Source organism: Cucurbita pepo, chromosome LG03 (assembly GCF_002806865.2).
Source record: "Cucurbita pepo subsp. pepo cultivar mu-cu-16 chromosome LG03, ASM280686v2, whole genome shotgun sequence".
Classification (NCBI taxonomy): domain Eukaryota; kingdom Viridiplantae; phylum Streptophyta; class Magnoliopsida; order Cucurbitales; family Cucurbitaceae; genus Cucurbita; species Cucurbita pepo.
Genome location: NC_036640.1, coordinates 11329159 through 11348378, shown reverse-complemented (window position 1 = coordinate 11348378; position 19220 = coordinate 11329159). Strand labels below are relative to the sequence as shown.

General features: G+C 37.3%; 4 protein-coding genes across 5 annotated transcripts; 3 read left to right on the top strand and 1 right to left on the bottom strand.

Annotated features, from left to right (window-relative positions):
- The first annotated feature begins 450 nt into the window (after window positions 1-450).
- On the top strand, window positions 451-4406 carry LOC111789666 (glutamine synthetase leaf isozyme, chloroplastic-like). 2 transcript variants are annotated; one of them, XM_023670306.1, is made up of 14 exons: window positions 451-659; window positions 1000-1266; window positions 1537-1576; window positions 1676-1779; window positions 1869-1917; window positions 2230-2336; window positions 2820-2907; window positions 3009-3137; window positions 3235-3309; window positions 3402-3455; window positions 3539-3576; window positions 3653-3812; window positions 3901-3961; window positions 4098-4406. In XM_023670306.1, exons 2-14 carry the CDS (start codon window positions 1013-1015, stop codon window positions 4235-4237), a joined length of 1299 nt encoding a protein of 432 aa, XP_023526074.1. In that variant the 5' UTR covers window positions 451-659; window positions 1000-1012; the 3' UTR covers window positions 4238-4406. The 2 variants fall into 2 exon arrangements, with proteins under 2 accessions (XP_023526074.1, XP_023526073.1); XM_023670305.1 differs by having other exon boundaries at window positions 452-681.
- A 637-nt stretch (window positions 4407-5043) lies between these two features.
- On the bottom strand, window positions 5044-7561 carry LOC111789668 (BSD domain-containing protein 1-like). The gene is given in 3 exon segments (XM_023670309.1): window positions 5044-5560; window positions 5674-6155; window positions 6268-7561. A coding segment is annotated over 1 exon segment (1191 nt). The 5' UTR covers window positions 7509-7561; the 3' UTR covers window positions 5044-5560; window positions 5674-6155; window positions 6268-6317.
- Window positions 7562-11816: 4255 nt separating this feature from the next.
- On the top strand, window positions 11817-13134 carry LOC111789664 (S-adenosylmethionine decarboxylase proenzyme 4-like). Its single transcript, XM_023670302.1, has one exon. It carries the CDS (start codon window positions 11860-11862, stop codon window positions 12880-12882), a length of 1023 nt encoding a protein of 340 aa, XP_023526070.1. The 5' UTR covers window positions 11817-11859; the 3' UTR covers window positions 12883-13134.
- A 2081-nt stretch (window positions 13135-15215) lies between these two features.
- On the top strand, window positions 15216-18478 carry LOC111789663 (probable protein phosphatase 2C 35). The gene is made up of 4 exons (XM_023670301.1): window positions 15216-16331; window positions 16438-16569; window positions 17621-17815; window positions 17984-18478. The coding sequence occupies exons 1-4, from the start codon at window positions 15408-15410 to the stop codon at window positions 17993-17995; spliced, it is 1263 nt and encodes a 420-aa protein (XP_023526069.1). The 5' UTR covers window positions 15216-15407; the 3' UTR covers window positions 17996-18478.
- Window positions 18479-19220: the final 742 nt, after the last annotated feature.

Genomic DNA, 19220 nt, shown 5'->3' with positions numbered 1-19220 from the left:
AATATTATCTCCATGTGTATTTATATAATATAAAATTAAAAATTTAAGATTCTATTAAAAAGAATTTAAGTTGTAACGCAAAATTTAGGACTAAATTTATAATTAAAATTTTTAAATGGCTAAATATTAAATATATATATCTTTAATTTGTATTTAAGAATTTAGAAATGGTAGAAATTCAATAAATAAAAAGGAGAAATAAGTATTAAAATAATTTGTGATTCTCCACCTCCCTCAAACATATTTTAATCAACCACCAGATGAATCAATGGATCAAATTGAAACAAACAATAAACAAAGAAGTAGAAAAGTTGAAACTAAATTAATGAGTTCATAAGATTCTCTCCAACTCATATAGTTTTCAGCCGTTAAAAGCTTCAAAAATCAATAATTAGGAGTAATTTAATGCTTAAATCAGTCAAAATCAAGCAGGATTCTTCAATATTCAACGAGAAAACGTTTGAAATACCTTTTATCTCTCGATTGCGAAAACTCGATTTCCTCCATTCATCCCGCGGCTCTATCCGCTTTCCAAAAGCCAACAAATGCGATTCACTAGGATCTTCGCCTCCATTTTAACACCAGCCACAAGGAATCTCTATCTCTACTCTGCATTCCTCCATTATCGGTGAAACTCAGTTCCTGGTCTGTGTTTTCCGGCCGCTCTCCGGCTGTTTTCCGGTAAGTTTTTGGTGTTTTCACTATCTGGATTTGTGGTTTTGTTGTGGATTCAGGCGAATGTGGCCTCGTTTTACAGTCCGATCCGTTTTTTCTTCTGATACTATTTGGAATCGTCTGAATGTGAATCAAATGAACAGATGACTTTGCAGTGTTTAGGTCTTTCATTTCATTGACTGTGGAGTTATGAACTATGAACATTTGGAGGATGAACTGAGAAGGATGTTCATCTTTTAAGGATGGATCTTCACTTTTGATAAGGATTATGCTGAAATTTTGGGTTCGTTTGAAGATTTTGATCTTTGAGTGCTCTCTTTTCAGCTAGGTGCAAACAATGGCTCAAATTTTAGCTCCATCCGTTCAATGGCAGCTGAGAACTAAGCAGACTTCTATGAGTGCAAGCTCCATTACCTCTAAGATGTGGAGTTCTTTGCTTCTGAAGCAGAGCAGTAAAGTAGCAGTGAAGAGCTCTGCAAAGTTCAGAGTCTTGGCTCTCAAATCTGATGGCAGCACTATCAACAGGATGGAAGATCTGCTTAATCTCGACGTTACTCCTTATACCGACAAGATTATTGCTGAGTATATCTGGTATATTTCGCCTTCTTTGCTTATCATGTATTTAACTCATCACGCTGCAGATTAGATTATTGTATGTGAGATTCCACGTCGGTTAGAGAGGAAAACGAAAACATTATTTATAAAAGTGTGGAAACTTCTCCCTAGTAGATGCATTTTAAAAACTTTGAGGGGAAACTCGGAAGAGAAAGTCTGAAGAAGACAATCTCTGCTAACGATGGACTTGAACGGTAAAAACTATTTTTCAAAATCTTTAACCTTTGTGGTTTGCTTCTGATATAGGATTGGAGGATCTGGCATTGATTTGCGTAGTAAGTCAAGGGTATGATGTCTCCTCATTCTGATTAAATAGTAAAAATCTAACACTTCAATCGACCCTCGTCGTTCTTATTTCGTTTTGTTCGTGATTCGATATTATCAGACCATATCGAAGCCTGTTGAACATCCATCTGAGTTACCGAAGTGGAACTATGATGGATCTAGTACTGGACAAGCACCCGGAGAAGACAGTGAAGTCATTCTATAGTATGATCTCTATGACATCAAATAATTACTTCATCATATAACAGTTAGTACCTTCATTTGACTATCATGAACTCATCATTTTTATCCAGTCCTCAAGCAATTTTCAAGGATCCGTTTCGTGGCGGCAACAACATTTTGGTGAGTGACACAAGGTTTAAAGAGTAGCCTAAACTCACTACTAGTAGATATTGTCCTCTTTAAGCTTTTTCTTTCGGACTTTCCCTCAAGGTTTTTAAAATGTGTCTACAAATGTATCCGAGTCAGTCACCAAACGGTGTGAGGCACCGGTCAGAGTAGAGCTAGATTCTCTCCATAGTAGACGTTTTCTAAAAACTTTGAAGGGAAGGCCAAAAGGGAAAGTCCGGTTACATCTAATCTCCATGCTCATTGATCAAAGTTTGTTTCAATATCATATATCTGACATATGTACGTTCTTGTCATCCAATAAAGGTTATTTGTGATACATACACACCAGCTGGTGAACCCATCCCTACAAACAAACGCCACAGAGCTGCTGAGATTTTCAGCAACAAGAAGGTTGTGGATGAAATTCCCTGGTTAGTACTCCAATTAAGTCGAGTACTCTTCGCAGTACTTGATGAAAAGCAATATTTAACTTTACATAACTGATTATAGCAAACCTTCATGGTTGATTACTTGTTTCTAGTCTCTTATATTTCCTGATGTTTATCCCATTTCTATCAAGTTTTCTCATCCTACTACAATTTCGAGTCCCATGAAGTTCTAAGCATTTGAGGATCCTCTAATGGAAATGTGTGTCTGTAGTTGAGAGATGACCTGTTTGCCATGGTTGCCATCCTTCTAAGATGGTCGTTAGTTAGGCCCTGAAGGGGAGAATTGTGAGATCCTAGGAGACACATTTTAAAAACTTTGAGGGGAAGCAAAAAAGAGAAAGTCCTCTGCTTGACGTGGGCTTGGGCTTGGGCTTTTTGGGCTGTTACATGAACATGATTTTCTTTTCGTCTTTTGTCTTTTGGTGTACTTATCCAATGCAGAATACTGAAACCATTGTAATTCAGGTATGGCATAGAGCAAGAGTACACCTTACTTCAAACAAATGTGAAGTGGCCTTTAGGTTGGCCAGTTGGAGCTTATCCTGGTCCTCAGGTTGGAATTCTTTTGATATCATCTTTACAGTTTCAGTACCGTGCATCATTATACAATCTATCACATCAACTTCATCTGCAACGAATTCTTGTTCATGATAGGGCCCTTATTATTGTGGTGTTGGAGCTGATAAGTCGTTTGGCCGAGACATATCAGATGCCCACTACAAGGCTTGTTTATATGCCGGAATCAACATTAGTGGCACCAATGGAGAAGTCATGCCTGGCCAGGTTCTCTCTCATTCTCACTTACGTCTTCAACTATAAACATAAAGCTGCTATATTGCAATTCATGTAATCCATTAAACTTGCTATAATTTCCATGCAGTGGGAGTATCAAGTTGGTCCTAGCGTCGGGATCGAAGCTGGAGATCACATTTGGTGTTCTAGATACATTCTTGAGGTAACTCATCCCTGTTTACCCTTGAGTCTGTATAATCTATAGTAGATGGTTAAACAGAACCTTGGAGTCATGTTTTCTTCTTGTCTTGACAGAGGATCACTGAGCAAGCCGGGGTAGTTCTCACACTTGATCCAAAACCAATTGAGGTAGTAGCTTGGTTAAATTAGGTACTAATTCTTGAAATTCACTGGTCAAATGGACTTGTCTGATTCTTCATCTTCATTGGCAGGGTGACTGGAATGGAGCTGGATGCCACACCAATTACAGGTAATTGGATGCGTTCTCTTTCATTGAAGAACAATGCAACATTCATATAATTAACGGCAGATCCGTTCTTATACAGCACAAAGAGTATGAGGGAGGAAGGAGGCTTCGACGTCATAAAGAAGGCAATTCTGAATCTGTCTCTTCGACACAATGAGCATATCAGTGCCTATGGAGAAGGGAATGAGAGAAGGTTGACAGGAAAGCACGAAACAGCAAGTATCAACACCTTTTCCTGGGTATGTACTAAGATCTGCTACACTTGTTTGAACTGAACAGTAATGTTTGGGACATGTTTGAAAATTCTGCTGAAAATTCCAACTGCAGGGGGTGGCTAACCGTGGCTGTTCGATCCGTGTGGGACGTGACACTGAGAAGCAAGGCAAAGGTATTTGTTACATCATTACAGGAAGAAAAAAAGTTCTCCTTCCAAGTGATTTTAGGCCTTAGCTCTGTCCTTGAGTATGCAGGAAGGCCAAAATTCATTGAGTTAACTCTGTTCTTGTGATGTTATCATGGAATAGGTTATTTGGAAGACCGACGTCCTGCTTCGAACATGGACCCATACATCGTGACCTCACTGCTGGCAGAAACAACATTACTGTGGGAGCCAACACTTGAAGCCGAGGCATTGGCTGCTCAGAAACTGTCATTGAAGGTCTAGAGCCAATGACTCATATTTGGTCTTGTGGGCAAAGTTCTAAGTTGATAACTTTACCAAAACCTGCAGAAGAATTTCCCTCATTCTGTTAGATAATGCAGAGAAGACCTTTTGTAAATAAAGGTCTTGAAGTCTTCCAGTCAAAAAAAAAAAAAAAAAAAAAAAAAAAAAATNAAAAAAAAAAAGCTTTTGAAGCAACAAAAAAATCTTCATCTATTGTAGATGGTATGGCTTGTTTCTGATTGAATATGATGCAGATGTTTCATTTTATTTGAATGCTTGTTCAATTGGATTCAGACAGTGCCCCTTGATCAGTTATCATCTGATTATGAATTTATGCATACATTCTTCTTGTTTTCGGATGGATTCAGTCATCAATCTAAATACGACAACAGGTTCAAATAAAAACAACAAAGCAATGAACTTCCAAGGTTGCAAACTTGCAATTTCAGACCAGATTCTTTGGATAACGATGCTTGTACTGAATTTAAAGTTCTACGTAGAGCAAGCATAGACAAGAACAGATAGTTCCAGATAGATGAATTACTTGGTAAGAGAGAAAAAAAATGCTTACAAGCTTGCAGTATGTGAGCTCAGGAGTACCATTCTTCTATTAGAATATTCCCAAGGGTTCAATCTCAAATAACGAAACAGAACTCCACCATTTTCCTAATGAAGAAGATGCATCAGAAACAGAAGAATTAATAAAATCCTTCAAAAAAAAGCCACAGAAGAATCACAGATCTTCAGACAACAAGCAAATTCAAGAAGAAGAACGAACTAAAAAAATTTCCCCGTCTCTCAAATTACCTGGTGAGATGTGTCAAGTTAGCGCCCAAAAGCTTGTCCATCAATGGAGAGAACCAGAGAGTTACGAGATTGCAAAGACACCGTACCTCCGACCCAATTCTCTCTTTTCAACGTACTAAAATCCCGGAGATTTCTTATGCTTAGATTTTGACCCAAGGTCGCGCCGTTAACGGCCGATTTGTCTCCATCTCCGTCCGGCTACACTCCTTACCTTCTTCAACCTTCGCCCCTTAGGGCTTGACCATGCGCTAGGCCAACAATTAATTGCGACACTCCGAAATAGGCTCAGACACCGTAGCGATCTGGTTGCCGTCTTGATCCAAGGGCTAAAAGAGTGTCAATCATGAACAACGGTGGTTGATTATAGCATCTTCGTCGTCTTTGTCGTCATCTCTGCCAGACTGCCACTGCCCATCCACCGACCCACTCTGAAATGTTCGAGCAATGGCGCAAGCGGTTCCTCCATTTACAAACCCCTACGGATTCTTATCGCTCTGAAACTTAACTCTTCTTCTCCTGCAAATGAAAAGAAAAGTCGTCGCTAATCCGTAGATTGGTACAATTGATATCAAAGAATGCTGTGCATTGGTTCTTGAAGGAAGATTAGAGCTAAAGAAACGAGGACGTACATTGAGCTCATCTTCATCTGGGTTGGGAATCTCCAGAGTGGGAAAGCGATTTCAGCCGCCATAGCCACTCTTCTTCGGATGAAAATCTGGTGGGTACATTTGGTCATCAATGAAAACCAAAAAGTTGGTTTGTAAATTTACATTTTTTTTTACCACTCAATTAACCCGAAAATAATGTTAGAATTCATCCCAACCCTATTTTAGAAAAGATTAAGAATACTTAACCAATAAGTTTATAACTTACAAAACCTTCTTTGTATGGATTGTTAACCAATTTTACAACCTCTCCCTTTCCTCCCATCCATTTGTCTCTTTACTTACAATCTATATCTGAACAAAGCTACCATTTCTTTTGTAAACGTTTTTGTTTGATCGTACAAATCTACATTAGTTTTCAAGATACCCAATACCTCAGCTGATGCAAACAGATGACACCCACTGTTCGATGCAAGAGAAATTGTCAACTTCCAAGTGAATGTGATCTGCAAACAAAACCCAGAATGAGGTAAATAAAGAAGCCAACTTATAGATGTCAAAGGACAATGAGATATGAACAAAATATGCTTTATCAACAAAACAAAACACTGTACTCACAAAATCATGGATTCTATGAACTGGAAGTTGAATAAAAGTGTGTTGTTTCTTCACGGTTTAGCAGGTTCATCTTCATCCTCAATTTCCCAACTCAGATCCTCCTCTTCCTCTGCCATAATTAGCCGCTTGTGCAAACCAATTCTTTGTTCATTGTTGCCTCTGGCCTCCTCAATGATTCCAATGTCTTCAATTTCGTCCCATCCAAGTTCTTCTTCTTCCCCAAGCTGACTGGAAATGATTGAAATGTCACAGTCTTTGCAGGAATCACCACTATTTCCTGGTTTGGCACTCTCTGAACTGTTACTATCTCTCTTCTCAGTACTCAGAGCTCCACTGGATTCACCACTCTTCGACTGCAATTCAATATTTCCTTCCTTTACCTCTATCTACATCATACTGCTTCATTAACTTTCTTCCCACANACTCAAATCTTCCTCATCTTCTGCACAAATGGCTCTCTTCACAAGCTTAACTCTGGCTTCTTCTGCTTGCTTTAGCTTGTGAAGCCTGTAAAAATACCTACTCCAAAACACCTCATGGACGATTGTGCTTGGAACAACCGTCCGATATGTCTCCCGAACATCATCACTCTCTTTAACCAGATCATCAATTTCTTCTTCCTTGTTTTCCAATACGAAACCTAATTTCCAATTCTTGTAATTCTCTAAATCCTTAGGTTCCTCCAAATATGTATTTAGGTCACGCTGAATCGCAATCAATTGCGTATTGAACCTATTATACTGTTTGAATTCGAGTTTTCTAGCCGTGCTACTTCCTAATTGCTTGAACGAAAAAACAACATCGCTGCTATTTTCATGCTTTTCAGAAACAAGATCAGAAGCTAAAAACGTTTCCCTACCATGTGAGATAATCTTCGACGTCGATTTCCAGACGGCGCTTCCGATATCGTCTATAGCTTCGCCGACTGACTCCAGCGACTCCTGCACAACAGACGCGCCGACATCAAGCGTCGTCGGAAGGTCCTTCACAGCACGCGATGCGACTTCGCGGATCACCGACGTCTCCTTCCTCAAACCGGATCCTAATTCCTCAAGATCACGGCGGTAGTTCGAAATTACAGATTCCGACTTGGTCGCGATAGTCTTAATGAGGCCACCAAAGCTCCAACTAGTACTCGGATTGGAGATATTAGAAACCGAACCGCCGTCGTCATGTTCCTCCTCAGAATCAGACCGTTCCGACGCTCCATCGCCGCCGGGGAAGACGGAAAAGTGATCCATGGAGGAAATTGAACAGGTGACTACAGAAATGCGAGCCTTCAAAACTTACAGAGTTTCCTGGAAAAAGCGGGGAGGGCAAAAGTGTAATAACAAGTATTTATTTAAATGGATTTTTAAAAAATTAAAAGGAAATAATTTTAACAAAAATTAGTTTCAGTTCAACAGATTAGTTAATTTAGTTAGATTAATTTATGTCAATAGCCATTAAAACTAAAATAATTAGTTTTAGTGTTTTTATTTAAATTTCAAATTAACCTTATATTTTTTCTAAAATAAAATTTTAATAATGAAATTGGGTTTAAGATAGATTTATTATTATTATTTCTTTCTTAAATAAATTATTAATTTCCTATAATTTTTTTCTTCATTATTGAATAATTAAAAGTCTAATATCAAATAATTAATTTTTAAAATAATATTATGTATTCTATTATGTAAATGAACAATTTTTTATTAATATTTTAAATTTGAAATAATTTAAAATTAACTTACTAATTTTGATCCTAACAATTTAATTTTTTTACATTATTCATAATTATTTTTGTAACTAATATATTTATAATTTTTTTTTTTTTGTCTAATTATACTAAATTTACAAAATTTGGGTTCAAGGTCCATCTCTTAAAATGGGCCTAGTCGGCCCATCTCTATAAATTTAGAAATATTTACAATTATATTAAGAAAATAAAAATGTGAGGGAAAAATTAATTTTTTATATTTTTATTTAAAACTTTATTGGTATAAATTGAATTAGTTGAAAATTTTATTTATTGAAAAAAAAAATCAGTTATATTAATTATATATTTTTCTTAATAATTTGATTACTTGTTATTTTACCATAATAATAATAAAATAATTTATATTATTTATATTCGACCATAGTCTCTATTGCACGTGTACGGTACCAACCAGTAGTATAAAAGTCAAAATTTGGAAAGAGAATTATCCAAAAGTGAAAAACGACCCAACTTATAGTTATCGATGTCTGAATGGAACAAATCAAGCACAACCACATTGATAAATATGATCCAAAACAAAATCTTTATAAATAGAGTCTGACTTTATTTTTTAAACGTATAAATATTTTTATTTTAATAATTATTTTGGATATGGCTATTTGTTATGGCCACCAACCCATTACATTGAATTGTTACAAATAATGGGGAATTTTAGGTGGTGGAGGTCAATTTTTATCGAGGCAATTTTTTGAGCATGCTATATCGCCACTCATTTTTGCTTATTAGTGCTGACGGGAGAGAAATATAAGGTATATGTATTTTAATATTACATTACTAATTAGTAGATTTTATATTTTTTTTAACTCACCTTAGTCATTTTAACCGTGTTTTAGTTCATAAATGTTTACCTCATTTACAGCATCTTCGTCTACAGCTCTCTTCACAAGCTTAATTCTGGCGTCTTGTGAAGCCCGTAAAAATACCTATTTCAAAAGACCTTATGGACGGTTGTGCTTGGAACGACTGCCCGATATGTCCTTTGAACATCATTACTCTCTTGTTACGGTCAGTATATTTTTAAAATAAATAGCAATAAATATTGATTATTGTGTGTTATATCAAAATAAAACCCTATTATTGATAAGATTGACTAAAAGAAATAATTTAAAAAAAAAAAAGAAAAAAAGAAAAAACATGATTAGATTACAAATATGCAAAGGTAGGCGTGCAAGACATGTGTGGCGGCTGAAGAGGAACAGTTTTGCCCACAAATCCAAGTGTCGCACATGGGAAGGCTATACGGGGCCGACATGTCGGAAAATTGAAAGAACCCGTACTAGGAAGCCAAGAAAGCCCACAATTCCGCCGTCGCCGGTGACTGTTGGAGAGCACTGCGGTGGCGCTGAATGATGAGAAACAATGTGTAATGTATTAGTGACACATCATATTCGTTATTGATTAACTTGACCCGATACCACTGGACCCACTTAGGTCAAGCGTCTCGAAATGGAAACGGGACCTCGGAGACTATGAAGTCAAATTGGGTTCTACGTCGTTTACTCAAAAGGGTAAAAGAAGCCTCTGATACCACCAGTGTCCCGTCATATGGGTTTGACAACTGTATCAAACGAAATAGGTATCAGTAAAGGAGTCGACTCTCAAATATAGGATATGCAATATGACCGTACGTAGCTCGACACTAATTTAGGCATGAAAGCGTGTTGGACAAATCACGAGACAGCAAGAAGAAGAGGTGGGATGGTGGTCATAATGTGGTGTTGCCTGTGCCACCCACATACCCTTCTTCTTCATACACTCTCCATAACCTTTTTCTTCCTAACTCTTTTACTTTCATCATTCTTTCTCCCTTTCTTTAACCCTTTTATCACCCACTTTCTGCATTCTCTGTCTCTTATTACCTATCTGTTTCAATCATGTCCACCCTCTTCCTCCTCCACCACTATCATCAACATTCTCGGTTTTCTATGACCCTAATCGTAACTGTGAGATCCCATATCAATTGGTGATGGAACGGAGCATTCTTTATAAGGGTGTGACAACCTCTCTCTAATAGACGCGTTTTAAAAAATTGTGAGAGACTGAGGGTGATACGTAATGGGCCAAAGTGGACAATATCTGCTAGCGGTGGGCTTGAGCTGTTACAAATGATATCAGAGTCAGTCACGGGACGGTGTGCCAGTAAGGACACTAGCCCTCAAGGAAGTGGATTGTGAGAGACTGATGGTGATACGTAATGGGCCAAAGTGGACAATATCTACTAGCGGTGGGCTTGAGCTGTTACAAATGATATCAGAGTCAGTCACGGGATGGTGTGCCAGTAAGGACACTAGCCCACAAGAAAGTGGATTGTGAGAGACTGATGATGATGCGTAATGGGCCAAAGTGGACAATATCTACTAGCGGTGGGCTTAAGCTGTTACAAATGATATCAGAGTCAGTCACGGGACGGTGTGCCAGTAAGGACACTAGCCCCCAAGAAAGTGGATTGTGAGATCCCACGTTGGTTGAAAAGTGGAATAAAACTATAAAGGCGTGGAAACCACGTATAAGGTGTAGAAACCTCTCCTTAATAGATGCGTTTTAAAAATCGTGAGGGATACGTAACGGATCAAAACAAACAATATCTGCTAGCGGTGGACTTTAACTGTTACAATAACAATGATTTCATCGACGTGAGAGTTCAACGAGTTCACATTTTCGTAGCTCGTTCGTTTAGGATACAAAATGTCACGAGTTCACATTTTGTTACCGGTACTACATTGGCCCTCCACCATGAAAATGAAACTGCATACACTCTTCAAAATGATGCAAATTTCATGCTCGAGATCACAGCGCCTTCTTGACTTTCTATTCTCTGATAAATAAAAAACACTATGAGTATCAGTTGCTCTGTTTTTTACAACTTGATACATAACACTCGGTTAAACGTTGCAAAGGGATTGATCAATCTTAATAATTGCCGACATGTACGAGAAATCGAGAGCATCTAGTTTCGTAGCCTATGATTGTGTCCAAAACTTGGGAAGTTGTCGTGCTGTTTCTCAATAATCTAAATGTTTCAATTCCAAGCTATTCCTCATCATCTTGTCTCGATCCATATCATTAATCTATTATGGTGAAACTCCTAAAGAATAAAAAAGTAAAGTAAAGTTCTTGAATCTTTGCCGGGTTTCAAAAACAAAAAAAAAAAATCATGAAATGTGTTCTTTTATGCCTTGTTTAACCGTTAAATGCACAGCTAGTCGATATTATTCTCTTTACCCTTTCCCTCGAGGTTTTTGAAAAGCATTTGACCGGGAGAGGTTTCCACACCCTTATAAATAATGCTTCTTTCTCCTTCCAACAGAGGTAGGATCTCACAATGCACCCCACTTCAGAGACACAGCATCCTCGTGGGTACTTGTTCCCTTCTTCAATCGATGTGGGAGCCCCCAATCTACTCCTTTGGGCCAACGTCCTTACTGTCACTCGTTCCCTTCTCCAATCGATATGGGACCCTCTAATCCATTCTCTTTCGAGGCCCAACACCTTTGCTGACACACCTTCTCATGTCCCCTTCCTTCAAGGCTCAGCCTCCTCACGGTCACATTGTCTGCTGTCCAGCTTTATATGAACGGTAACCGTTCAAACCCATCACTAGTAGATTTGAAAAGAGAGAGAAATACAAAGGCTATTGAGTTGAATAATATCTACCAAACATGCTCTGTTTCGAAAGATTTCAAAAGCAGAGACTTAATTATGGCTCTTTGTTGCCTCACCAGCTTCCCTCTCTCTCTTCTTTCTCTCTCTAACCCATCCACTTATAAATCTCATCCCCTTTCATCCACTCTCACTCCAATCCTCTGTTCTACTGTAAATCCTGTTCTTCATCAATGGCGGATTCTGGTTTCGAAGGCTTCGAAAAGCGCCTTGAGCTTCATTTCACCGGCGATGAACCCATTATCCACATGGGTCTCCGCCAAATCGACTCGAATTCCCTCGAACAAATCCTCCGAACCGTCCACTGCTCCATCGTCTCCTCCGTCGGAAACCACTTCTTCGACGCCTACGTTCTGTCGGAATCAAGCCTCTTTATCTATCCGACAAAAATCATCATCAAAACCTGCGGCACCACTCAGCTCCTCAAATCCATTTTCCCTTTCCTTAATCAAGCTCGCAATCTTGGTCTCAAACTCTGTTCTTGTCGTTACACCAGAGGCAATTTCATTTTCCCCAAATCTCAACCCTTTCCCCATTCGAGCTTCAAAGAAGAACTCCGTTACTTAGAAGAATCACTCCCCAAAAACCTCCGTTACCGGAAAGCCTCGGTTATCCCTTCAAATCTCCCGTCGCATTCCTGGCACGTGTTCTCCGCCGCCGATGATGCCGTTTTCCTCCACCCAAACCTGGAGTTTCTCTACACCGTTGAAATTTGTATGACGGAGCTCGACCGGATTCTTGCCCGGAAATTCTACTGCCGGCCCGGCGAGGGAAAAACAGGGAATTCGGCCGGAAAGGAGATGACCCATTTGACTGGAATTGGAGACATTAATCCAAGCGGTTTGATTTGTGAATTTTCGTTTTTTCCTTGTGGGTATTCGATGAACGGGATCGACGGGGACCGGTATTCGACGATTCATGTGACGCCGGAGGATGGGTTTAGTTACGCGAGTTTTGAGTGTGTCGGGTCGGTTTACGATGACCCGGATGATTTAGTTCGTACGTTGAAGAAGGTCGTGCAGATTTTCCGGCCCGCGTCGATGTCCGTGGCTACCACCGGCGCCGGCCATGAGATCTGGACACGCGTCGCCGGCGCTCTCGATCCGCTTGGATTTAAGTGCCGGAGTTGTGCCGTCGACGATTTTCCGGCTGCCGGAAGTGTAGTGTTTCAAACCTTCACGGCTCGCAGGAAATAGTCCACTGACGTGGCGGTGACAGGGAAGGTGGTGATTGGATAAAGTGAACATCTGGGTTTTACTTACGTGGAAATATGATGACGTGGTAGTACGCTGGCGGAATCTAATACGCTGATCATCATCGTGATGAACGGCTGGATGACGCCTAAAATTTTCCAGCTGGGAGAGAGAGGGTCGTCCATACTTAGCCTACGTGGAATTTTCCTCATTCTTTTTGTTATTTTTTTCACCTCGCTATTTGTCGATTAATATTTAATACCTAGAATTATATTTTAAAAAATTTTCATTTTAATACAATATATTTTCTTTCATTCGTAGTTATTATAATTCATAAATAACCTCAAGCTTTTTTTCTATTAAATAATTTTATTTCCTAAAAGATATATAAAAGTTATATAATTATTAAATAAACAATAATAATTCAAGGTGAATTATTGAATACTTTTTATTGTTTTTTTTAATAATAAAATAATTAAACGATTTTTAGAGTAACGCAACCAATGACTGAAACATCGGCAATTGTGGGCCTATATGGTAAGTTCAAAGATCCGTTGGGCCATCAGCCCACATAATTTAACCCATCTCAGACAATGCCGGCCCAACTCATACCAAGCCCAATACGGCCCATAAAAGAAGTCATAGCTGAATGATTTTTAATTTTAGGCTAAATTAATGAAAATAAGAATATCATAAATTTTCAAAAATTTTAATAATATTTTTAAACTTTTAAAAAATTAAAAAAAAATTATTACTATTATTTTGGTTTAAAAAATATCTAATATTTTTACTTAGAAAAATAAAAAAGAAACATTTTAAAATCTAAAAATAAAACAATTTCAATATATAGGGACAAAAATGTATTTTTTTTCCCTCTATTATACTCTTTTCACAGCTGACATTGTCTCTGAAAATTGCAAAATGACAAAAACGTCCTTCCACTTATAAGATCAAATCAAATCATATCACCCACGTCTCGTTTATTGCAAATATATAGTTTTTTTTTTTTTTAAAAAAAAAAAAATTTATTTTCCTCTTTTATTTGAAACCATAGATTTATTATTTATTTTTTAAAAATATTTTCCCCCTATATTTGAAATTCAATAACCTCAAAATGGTTATTTAAACAAAAAAAAAAGAATTACCTCAAGGGTAAAAAAGTAATTTCAATTACAAACAATATATATGGAGTTACAAATAAAATTAAAAATGAAATAATATTTCTTTTCTTGTTATATAATAATTAAGATGAGATTACTTTAAACTAAATAATACAATTATTTAACATTATTATTAAAAATGATAAAAACATGTGCATAATAATGATTGGTTAATTAAAAAAGGGATTACTTTTAATAAATAATAGAAAGAACATTGGAAAAAGATTTGGAACAATAATAATAATATTTATTAAAAAAAAAAAAAAAAAAGGAAAATTGAGGAGAATCTTGGTGGGTCATTTTGGTCAATGTGCATGACACTTTTGGTCCCCCAACCTCATTGAAATAAATACCTCAATCTCTCTCTCTTCAAAATAAGACAATGAGAAGCTTCCAAAACTTAAAGCCACACAAAATTAAATAAATAAAAGAAAAGGGTTTTGATTTTGATCGGGACCACACACGGTGAGGCTAATGACAATATGTAACGGGTCAAGGTAGACAACATTGATTAATGGTGGGCATGAATGGTTACAAATGATGTTAGAGTCAGACGCCGGGTGGTGTGTCAACAAGGACACTGGGTTCTGAAGGCAGTGAGATTGTGAGATCCCACGTCGGTGAGAGGAAAAATCTAAATTGACAATGCTGTGTAACGAGCAAAAACGTGTATTTATATATGATATTAATTGCTTGCTAAAGAATAAAAAATTGGAAAGGAAGAAAATGGGGTAATGAAAGAATAAGCTAAGAGGAATATTCAATTCTTGTACATAGTTTAATCTCATTGCCTTTACTCTTCTATAATTAAGGACCTTATCTTATATTATAAGCTTGTGAATAATAATAAAATAATAATAATTAATTATTATTCTAATGTCATGATTTTATTATTAATTATTATTAATATGTTAAGTTGCTGTTCTGAACTGAAATATATTTATTTTTTATTTTATTTATATGAATATTTTTCAAGTACATTTATTATATTTTAGTTTCGATATATATTAATATATTTATATTAGGTTTGATAAAAATTTAGACGGAAATAGAGAATATAATCTTAGTCTCTGTATACACACAGTTGTATTATTATTATTATTATTATTATTATTATTATTATTATTATTTATTAATACAGAAATTTGGTTCTTGAACAATGAGAATCTTAGAAGAGGTTTTCTTGCAAGAAACTCGTTCTTGCACGAATTTGGTTCTTGGGAGAGGTTTCTATGACACTGAGGCTTCACGGATGAACGTCGGCGACGCAGAATAAAGTTCTCGGTCCTTTGATTTGCGATTTCTTCATCGGCATTATAATCCATCGGTAGCCGTAGTTTCTTTTTCGATTTGTTTGCATTGGAATCCATGGGTTGTGTTCTTGGAAAGTGTTTAACTTCCAGTCGCTACCCGCGGCCTTCTGACGGCGATATGACCCAATCCTGCGATGCTCCGCCGTGTAGTTTAGAAGGAAAACATGTACTAACGGGAAGGTTATTGGAGTCTGTTCGTGTGCCTTCTCATAACTTCCGTTTGGAGTACTCGCTCCTGACCCAGCGCGGCTACTACCCTGATTCCCCTGATAAAGAAAACCAAGACAGCTTCTGTGTTAGTACACAAATGCGAGGTAATCCGAATATCCATTTATTTGGTGTCTTTGATGGCCATGGTCAATTCGGATCGCTGTGTTCTAATTTCGTTAAGGAGAAGATTGTGCAAATACTATGTAACGATTCTAAATTGTTGGAAGATCCTGTTAAAGCTTATAATTCGGCATTTTTGACCTTAAATGATGAATTGCGTAGTAGTGATATTGATGATTCCATGAGCGGCACTACAGCCATTACTGCTCTTGTTCTTGGGAATACCCTTTACGTTGCCAATGTGGGCGATTCGAGGGCAGTAATGGCTGTTAGAGTTGGGAATCGAATTGTTGCCGAGGATATGTCCCATGATCAAACACCATTTAGGAAGGATGAGTGCGAGAGAGTAAAGCTGGCCGGGGCTAGGGTGTTGACCATTGATCAAATTGAAGGGCTTAAAGATCCGGATATTCAAGTATGGGGTGATGAGGAGACCGAGGGAAATGATCCTCCTCGATTGTGGTTTCCTGATAGCTTGTACCCTGGTACTGCATTTACACGGAGCGTAGGAGACAGTGCAGCGGAGAAGATTGGTGTCACTGCTGTCCCTGAGGTTTCAGTAGTTGAGCTGACTCAAAACCATCTTTTCTTTGTCGTTGCAAGCGATGGAGTTTTCGAGTTCCTTACGAGCCAAGCTGTTGTTGATATGGTACAGTGCCTATCTGAAATCTTGAATGGACTTCACATTTTATTATGAACTTTCTGATTCCAAATCAGTTCCTTGCCAATTATTCTTTAACAAAATCTTCACTTAGGCTGCAAGGTATACCGATCCACGGGATGCATGCTCAGCTATTGCTGGAGAATCATATAAGCTATGGCTGGATCATGAGAACCGGACAGATGATATAACAATCATCATCGTTCACATCAAAGGCTTCTCTAGTGTATGAAATTCTGTCCATATCCGTTCCATCGCTCTTATTTTTAGTTATTTGTTTCTTTTGCAATTGTGGAGCTTTGTTAGCCTCTGTACTAGTGAGGGGGATATGTCACTGAATATTGTGCGTGATTGGGTTTCGAGTGGTGAATTGAAACTAGAGTGGTGAATTGTCCAATGGCCAATAATTCAAGACTGTGAAAAGTTGGTTTCGAGTTATGACACTGTTTCATGTAGTACTAGTCATGTTGCCCTCTTCTTTGGTACGTAAAAGAGGGCCTAAATTAGCCAAGTGAAATTTTCTTATCCTTTTGGTTTAAGCTTCATCCTATTGCTGTAATTAGGTACTCTTCCATGCAATGCTGTTCATTTTTTCCTCTTCTTTGGTATTTACGAGGACTAAAATTAACTGTGTGAAAGTTTATTATCCTTTTGGTTTAAACCTCATCCTAATTGTTGTAATCAACTACGCTATATCCTTTTGGTTTCCCTTTCCTTTGGTACTTATGAAGATTGAAATTTTCTTATCTTTTTGGTTTTGAGTATTATCACATTTCCCTCTTGTTTTTTTGGTACTTATGAGGACTAAAATAGCTCATCCATTGGGTCTAAACTTCATTTTAATTGTTGTTGTTAGGTACATGTTCATATTGTTCTATTCATGTTCCTCTTCTTGGTACTTGGAGGACTAAAGTTGTGCGAAAATTTCTTATCTTTTTTGTTTAATCTTCATCTTAATTGTTGCAATCACGTAATTTTCCATGCAGTACTAATCATGTTTCCCTCATTTTTAGTACTTGTGAAGATTAGAACTACTTCTGTGATTTTTTTTCCTTTTTGGTGTAAACTTCATGTGAATTAATCATAGTTTTAATCATGTTTCCCACTCTGGTATTTATGAGGACCAAAATTAGCTATATAAAATTTTCTTCTTCATCCTTATTGTTGTAGTAAGGTACTTTCCATATAGTATTAATCATGTTTTCCTCTTCTTCATCCCAATTGTTGTATACAAATTTCTTATTCTTTTGGTTTAAACTTTATCCTAATTGTTGCAGTCAGGCGCTGCTGCAATTGTTGGGCAGAATGGACTCCGCATAAGCCATGCAAGTTCAGAGTGGGGAAGCTCGGAGGCCTTTTGCTCCATTAGAAGTGATTTCTCAGATCCACAGGTCTCTCAGCATGTGGGCTTGATGAACAGGAACACAGCAATTGCTGTTCCATCTCTGACGCAGTACCGACCATTGGAAGTGGTGAGTATTTTGATCTCTTTTTGGTATAAAAGCTTTTAAAACCATTCCATACCTTCTTGTCAAGTTGTTCAAGCTTAACAACCTGTCATGTTTCTTGCAGTTGTCTTTTATAATTCTTGTAGTGTATTTCTAGGAAACTTCATATAATATTATTGTGTTTGGTAACAGGAAGTGGGTTAATGGGGAGTATGCCTTCCCCTCGCTGCTAAAACATATGCTCGTTTCGCTTGTAACAAAGATATCTTATCGTCAATGTTGCTAGTCGTCAGTCCTTCTAACCACAAGAATATGTATGTCCAAGGAAGAACATATTGCTGTCTCTCTATCTGAGAGTTGCTCCAAGCTAAAGCTAACAAAATTATTGTACACTCGGAAATGGTGGCAACGATGATAAATCGACGGTGTTTCTCATTGAATGGAATTCAGAGAGAAGGAAATCGACATGATGGTTTGGTTTGGTTTCTTAGATTCCTCATATTCTCTGGGTGGTTTATGAAGGCCTTCTCCTGAACTTTGTATATATGATGATATTGTACAGAGATTCTTGACCGCATTCTTAACTTTTACATGAAAATGTGTTGCTCTGAATGTCTGGTTGGTGATTTATATTATTATTGAAAAGCTCCAAACACACATGAATTAAAGGAATGGATTCTTATCGTAGCTGGTAGCATGTCTTAAAGAAATATTGTCTACAGCAGTTCGGATGTTGTTTTAGATGTCCAGCCTTAGCCAGCCTACTATTGTCTAAAGAGTTGGTCTTGTTTTGTCAAATGACTTGACATACGGTGTTGAAGTGCCCAAACATGTCTTTGTCCTTATAAACAAATGCTGAAAGTCTGAATAGTGGAGGCTTGCAGATTTTTTTGTTTATGATTATATTTTGCATTTGTTCAATTATTGATATTAGGTATTGAAGGCCTTTTAGAGTATCATGATGTTTGGTTAAGGTGTTTAAAGAGCCTCATATGGTTCGAGAAGGTCCATTTCTTAATAGCGATACTACTAAACAAACCCATTGAAAATGGGCAGTTGGTTGTTGAAGAGAGTGGTGATTCTTAATATTGTAAAACCAAACCATAAGAGTTTTCTACTGAAAACCTCTCTCAATGATATAACTTTGGCGAATTCACCAAAATATCTAAACTAGTTTCAATGGTATTTACTTGATCAAAATCCCCTTATTTACATTCTCGTGGAGTTCATGAGACATTCAGTTCAGTTCATAATAGACTTGAGACATTCGTGATTTAACTAAATGCATCATAGAACAACTTAGAAGGAATCAAAAATGGAAGAAAGAAGGCTAACACACTATAAGAACTGAATGTTTAAACATAGACATGGAATTTAACATGAATATGAGTACCTCTTAGGACTAAATAGGTAGATAAAGTATCATTAT

Coding starts and splice junctions, on each gene's coding strand:
- LOC111789664 (XM_023670302.1), top strand. CDS start 11,860: ATGGCGGATTCTGGTTTCGAAGGCTTCGAAAAGCGCCTTGAGCTTCAT.
- LOC111789663 (XM_023670301.1), top strand. CDS start 15,408: ATGGGTTGTGTTCTTGGAAAGTGTTTAACTTCCAGTCGCTACCCGCGG. Junction 16,332..16,437: donor GCCAAGCTGTTGTTGATATG/GTACAGTGCCTA, acceptor ATCTTCACTTAG/GCTGCAAGGTATACCGATCC. Junction 16,570..17,620: donor ACATCAAAGGCTTCTCTAGT/GTATGAAATTCT, acceptor TAATTGTTGCAG/TCAGGCGCTGCTGCAATTGT.
- LOC111789666 (XM_023670306.1), top strand. CDS start 1,013: ATGGCTCAAATTTTAGCTCCATCCGTTCAATGGCAGCTGAGAACTAAG. Junction 2,337..2,819: donor GTTGTGGATGAAATTCCCTG/GTTAGTACTCCA, acceptor ATTGTAATTCAG/GTATGGCATAGAGCAAGAGT. Junction 3,813..3,900: donor GTATCAACACCTTTTCCTGG/GTATGTACTAAG, acceptor TTCCAACTGCAG/GGGGTGGCTAACCGTGGCTG.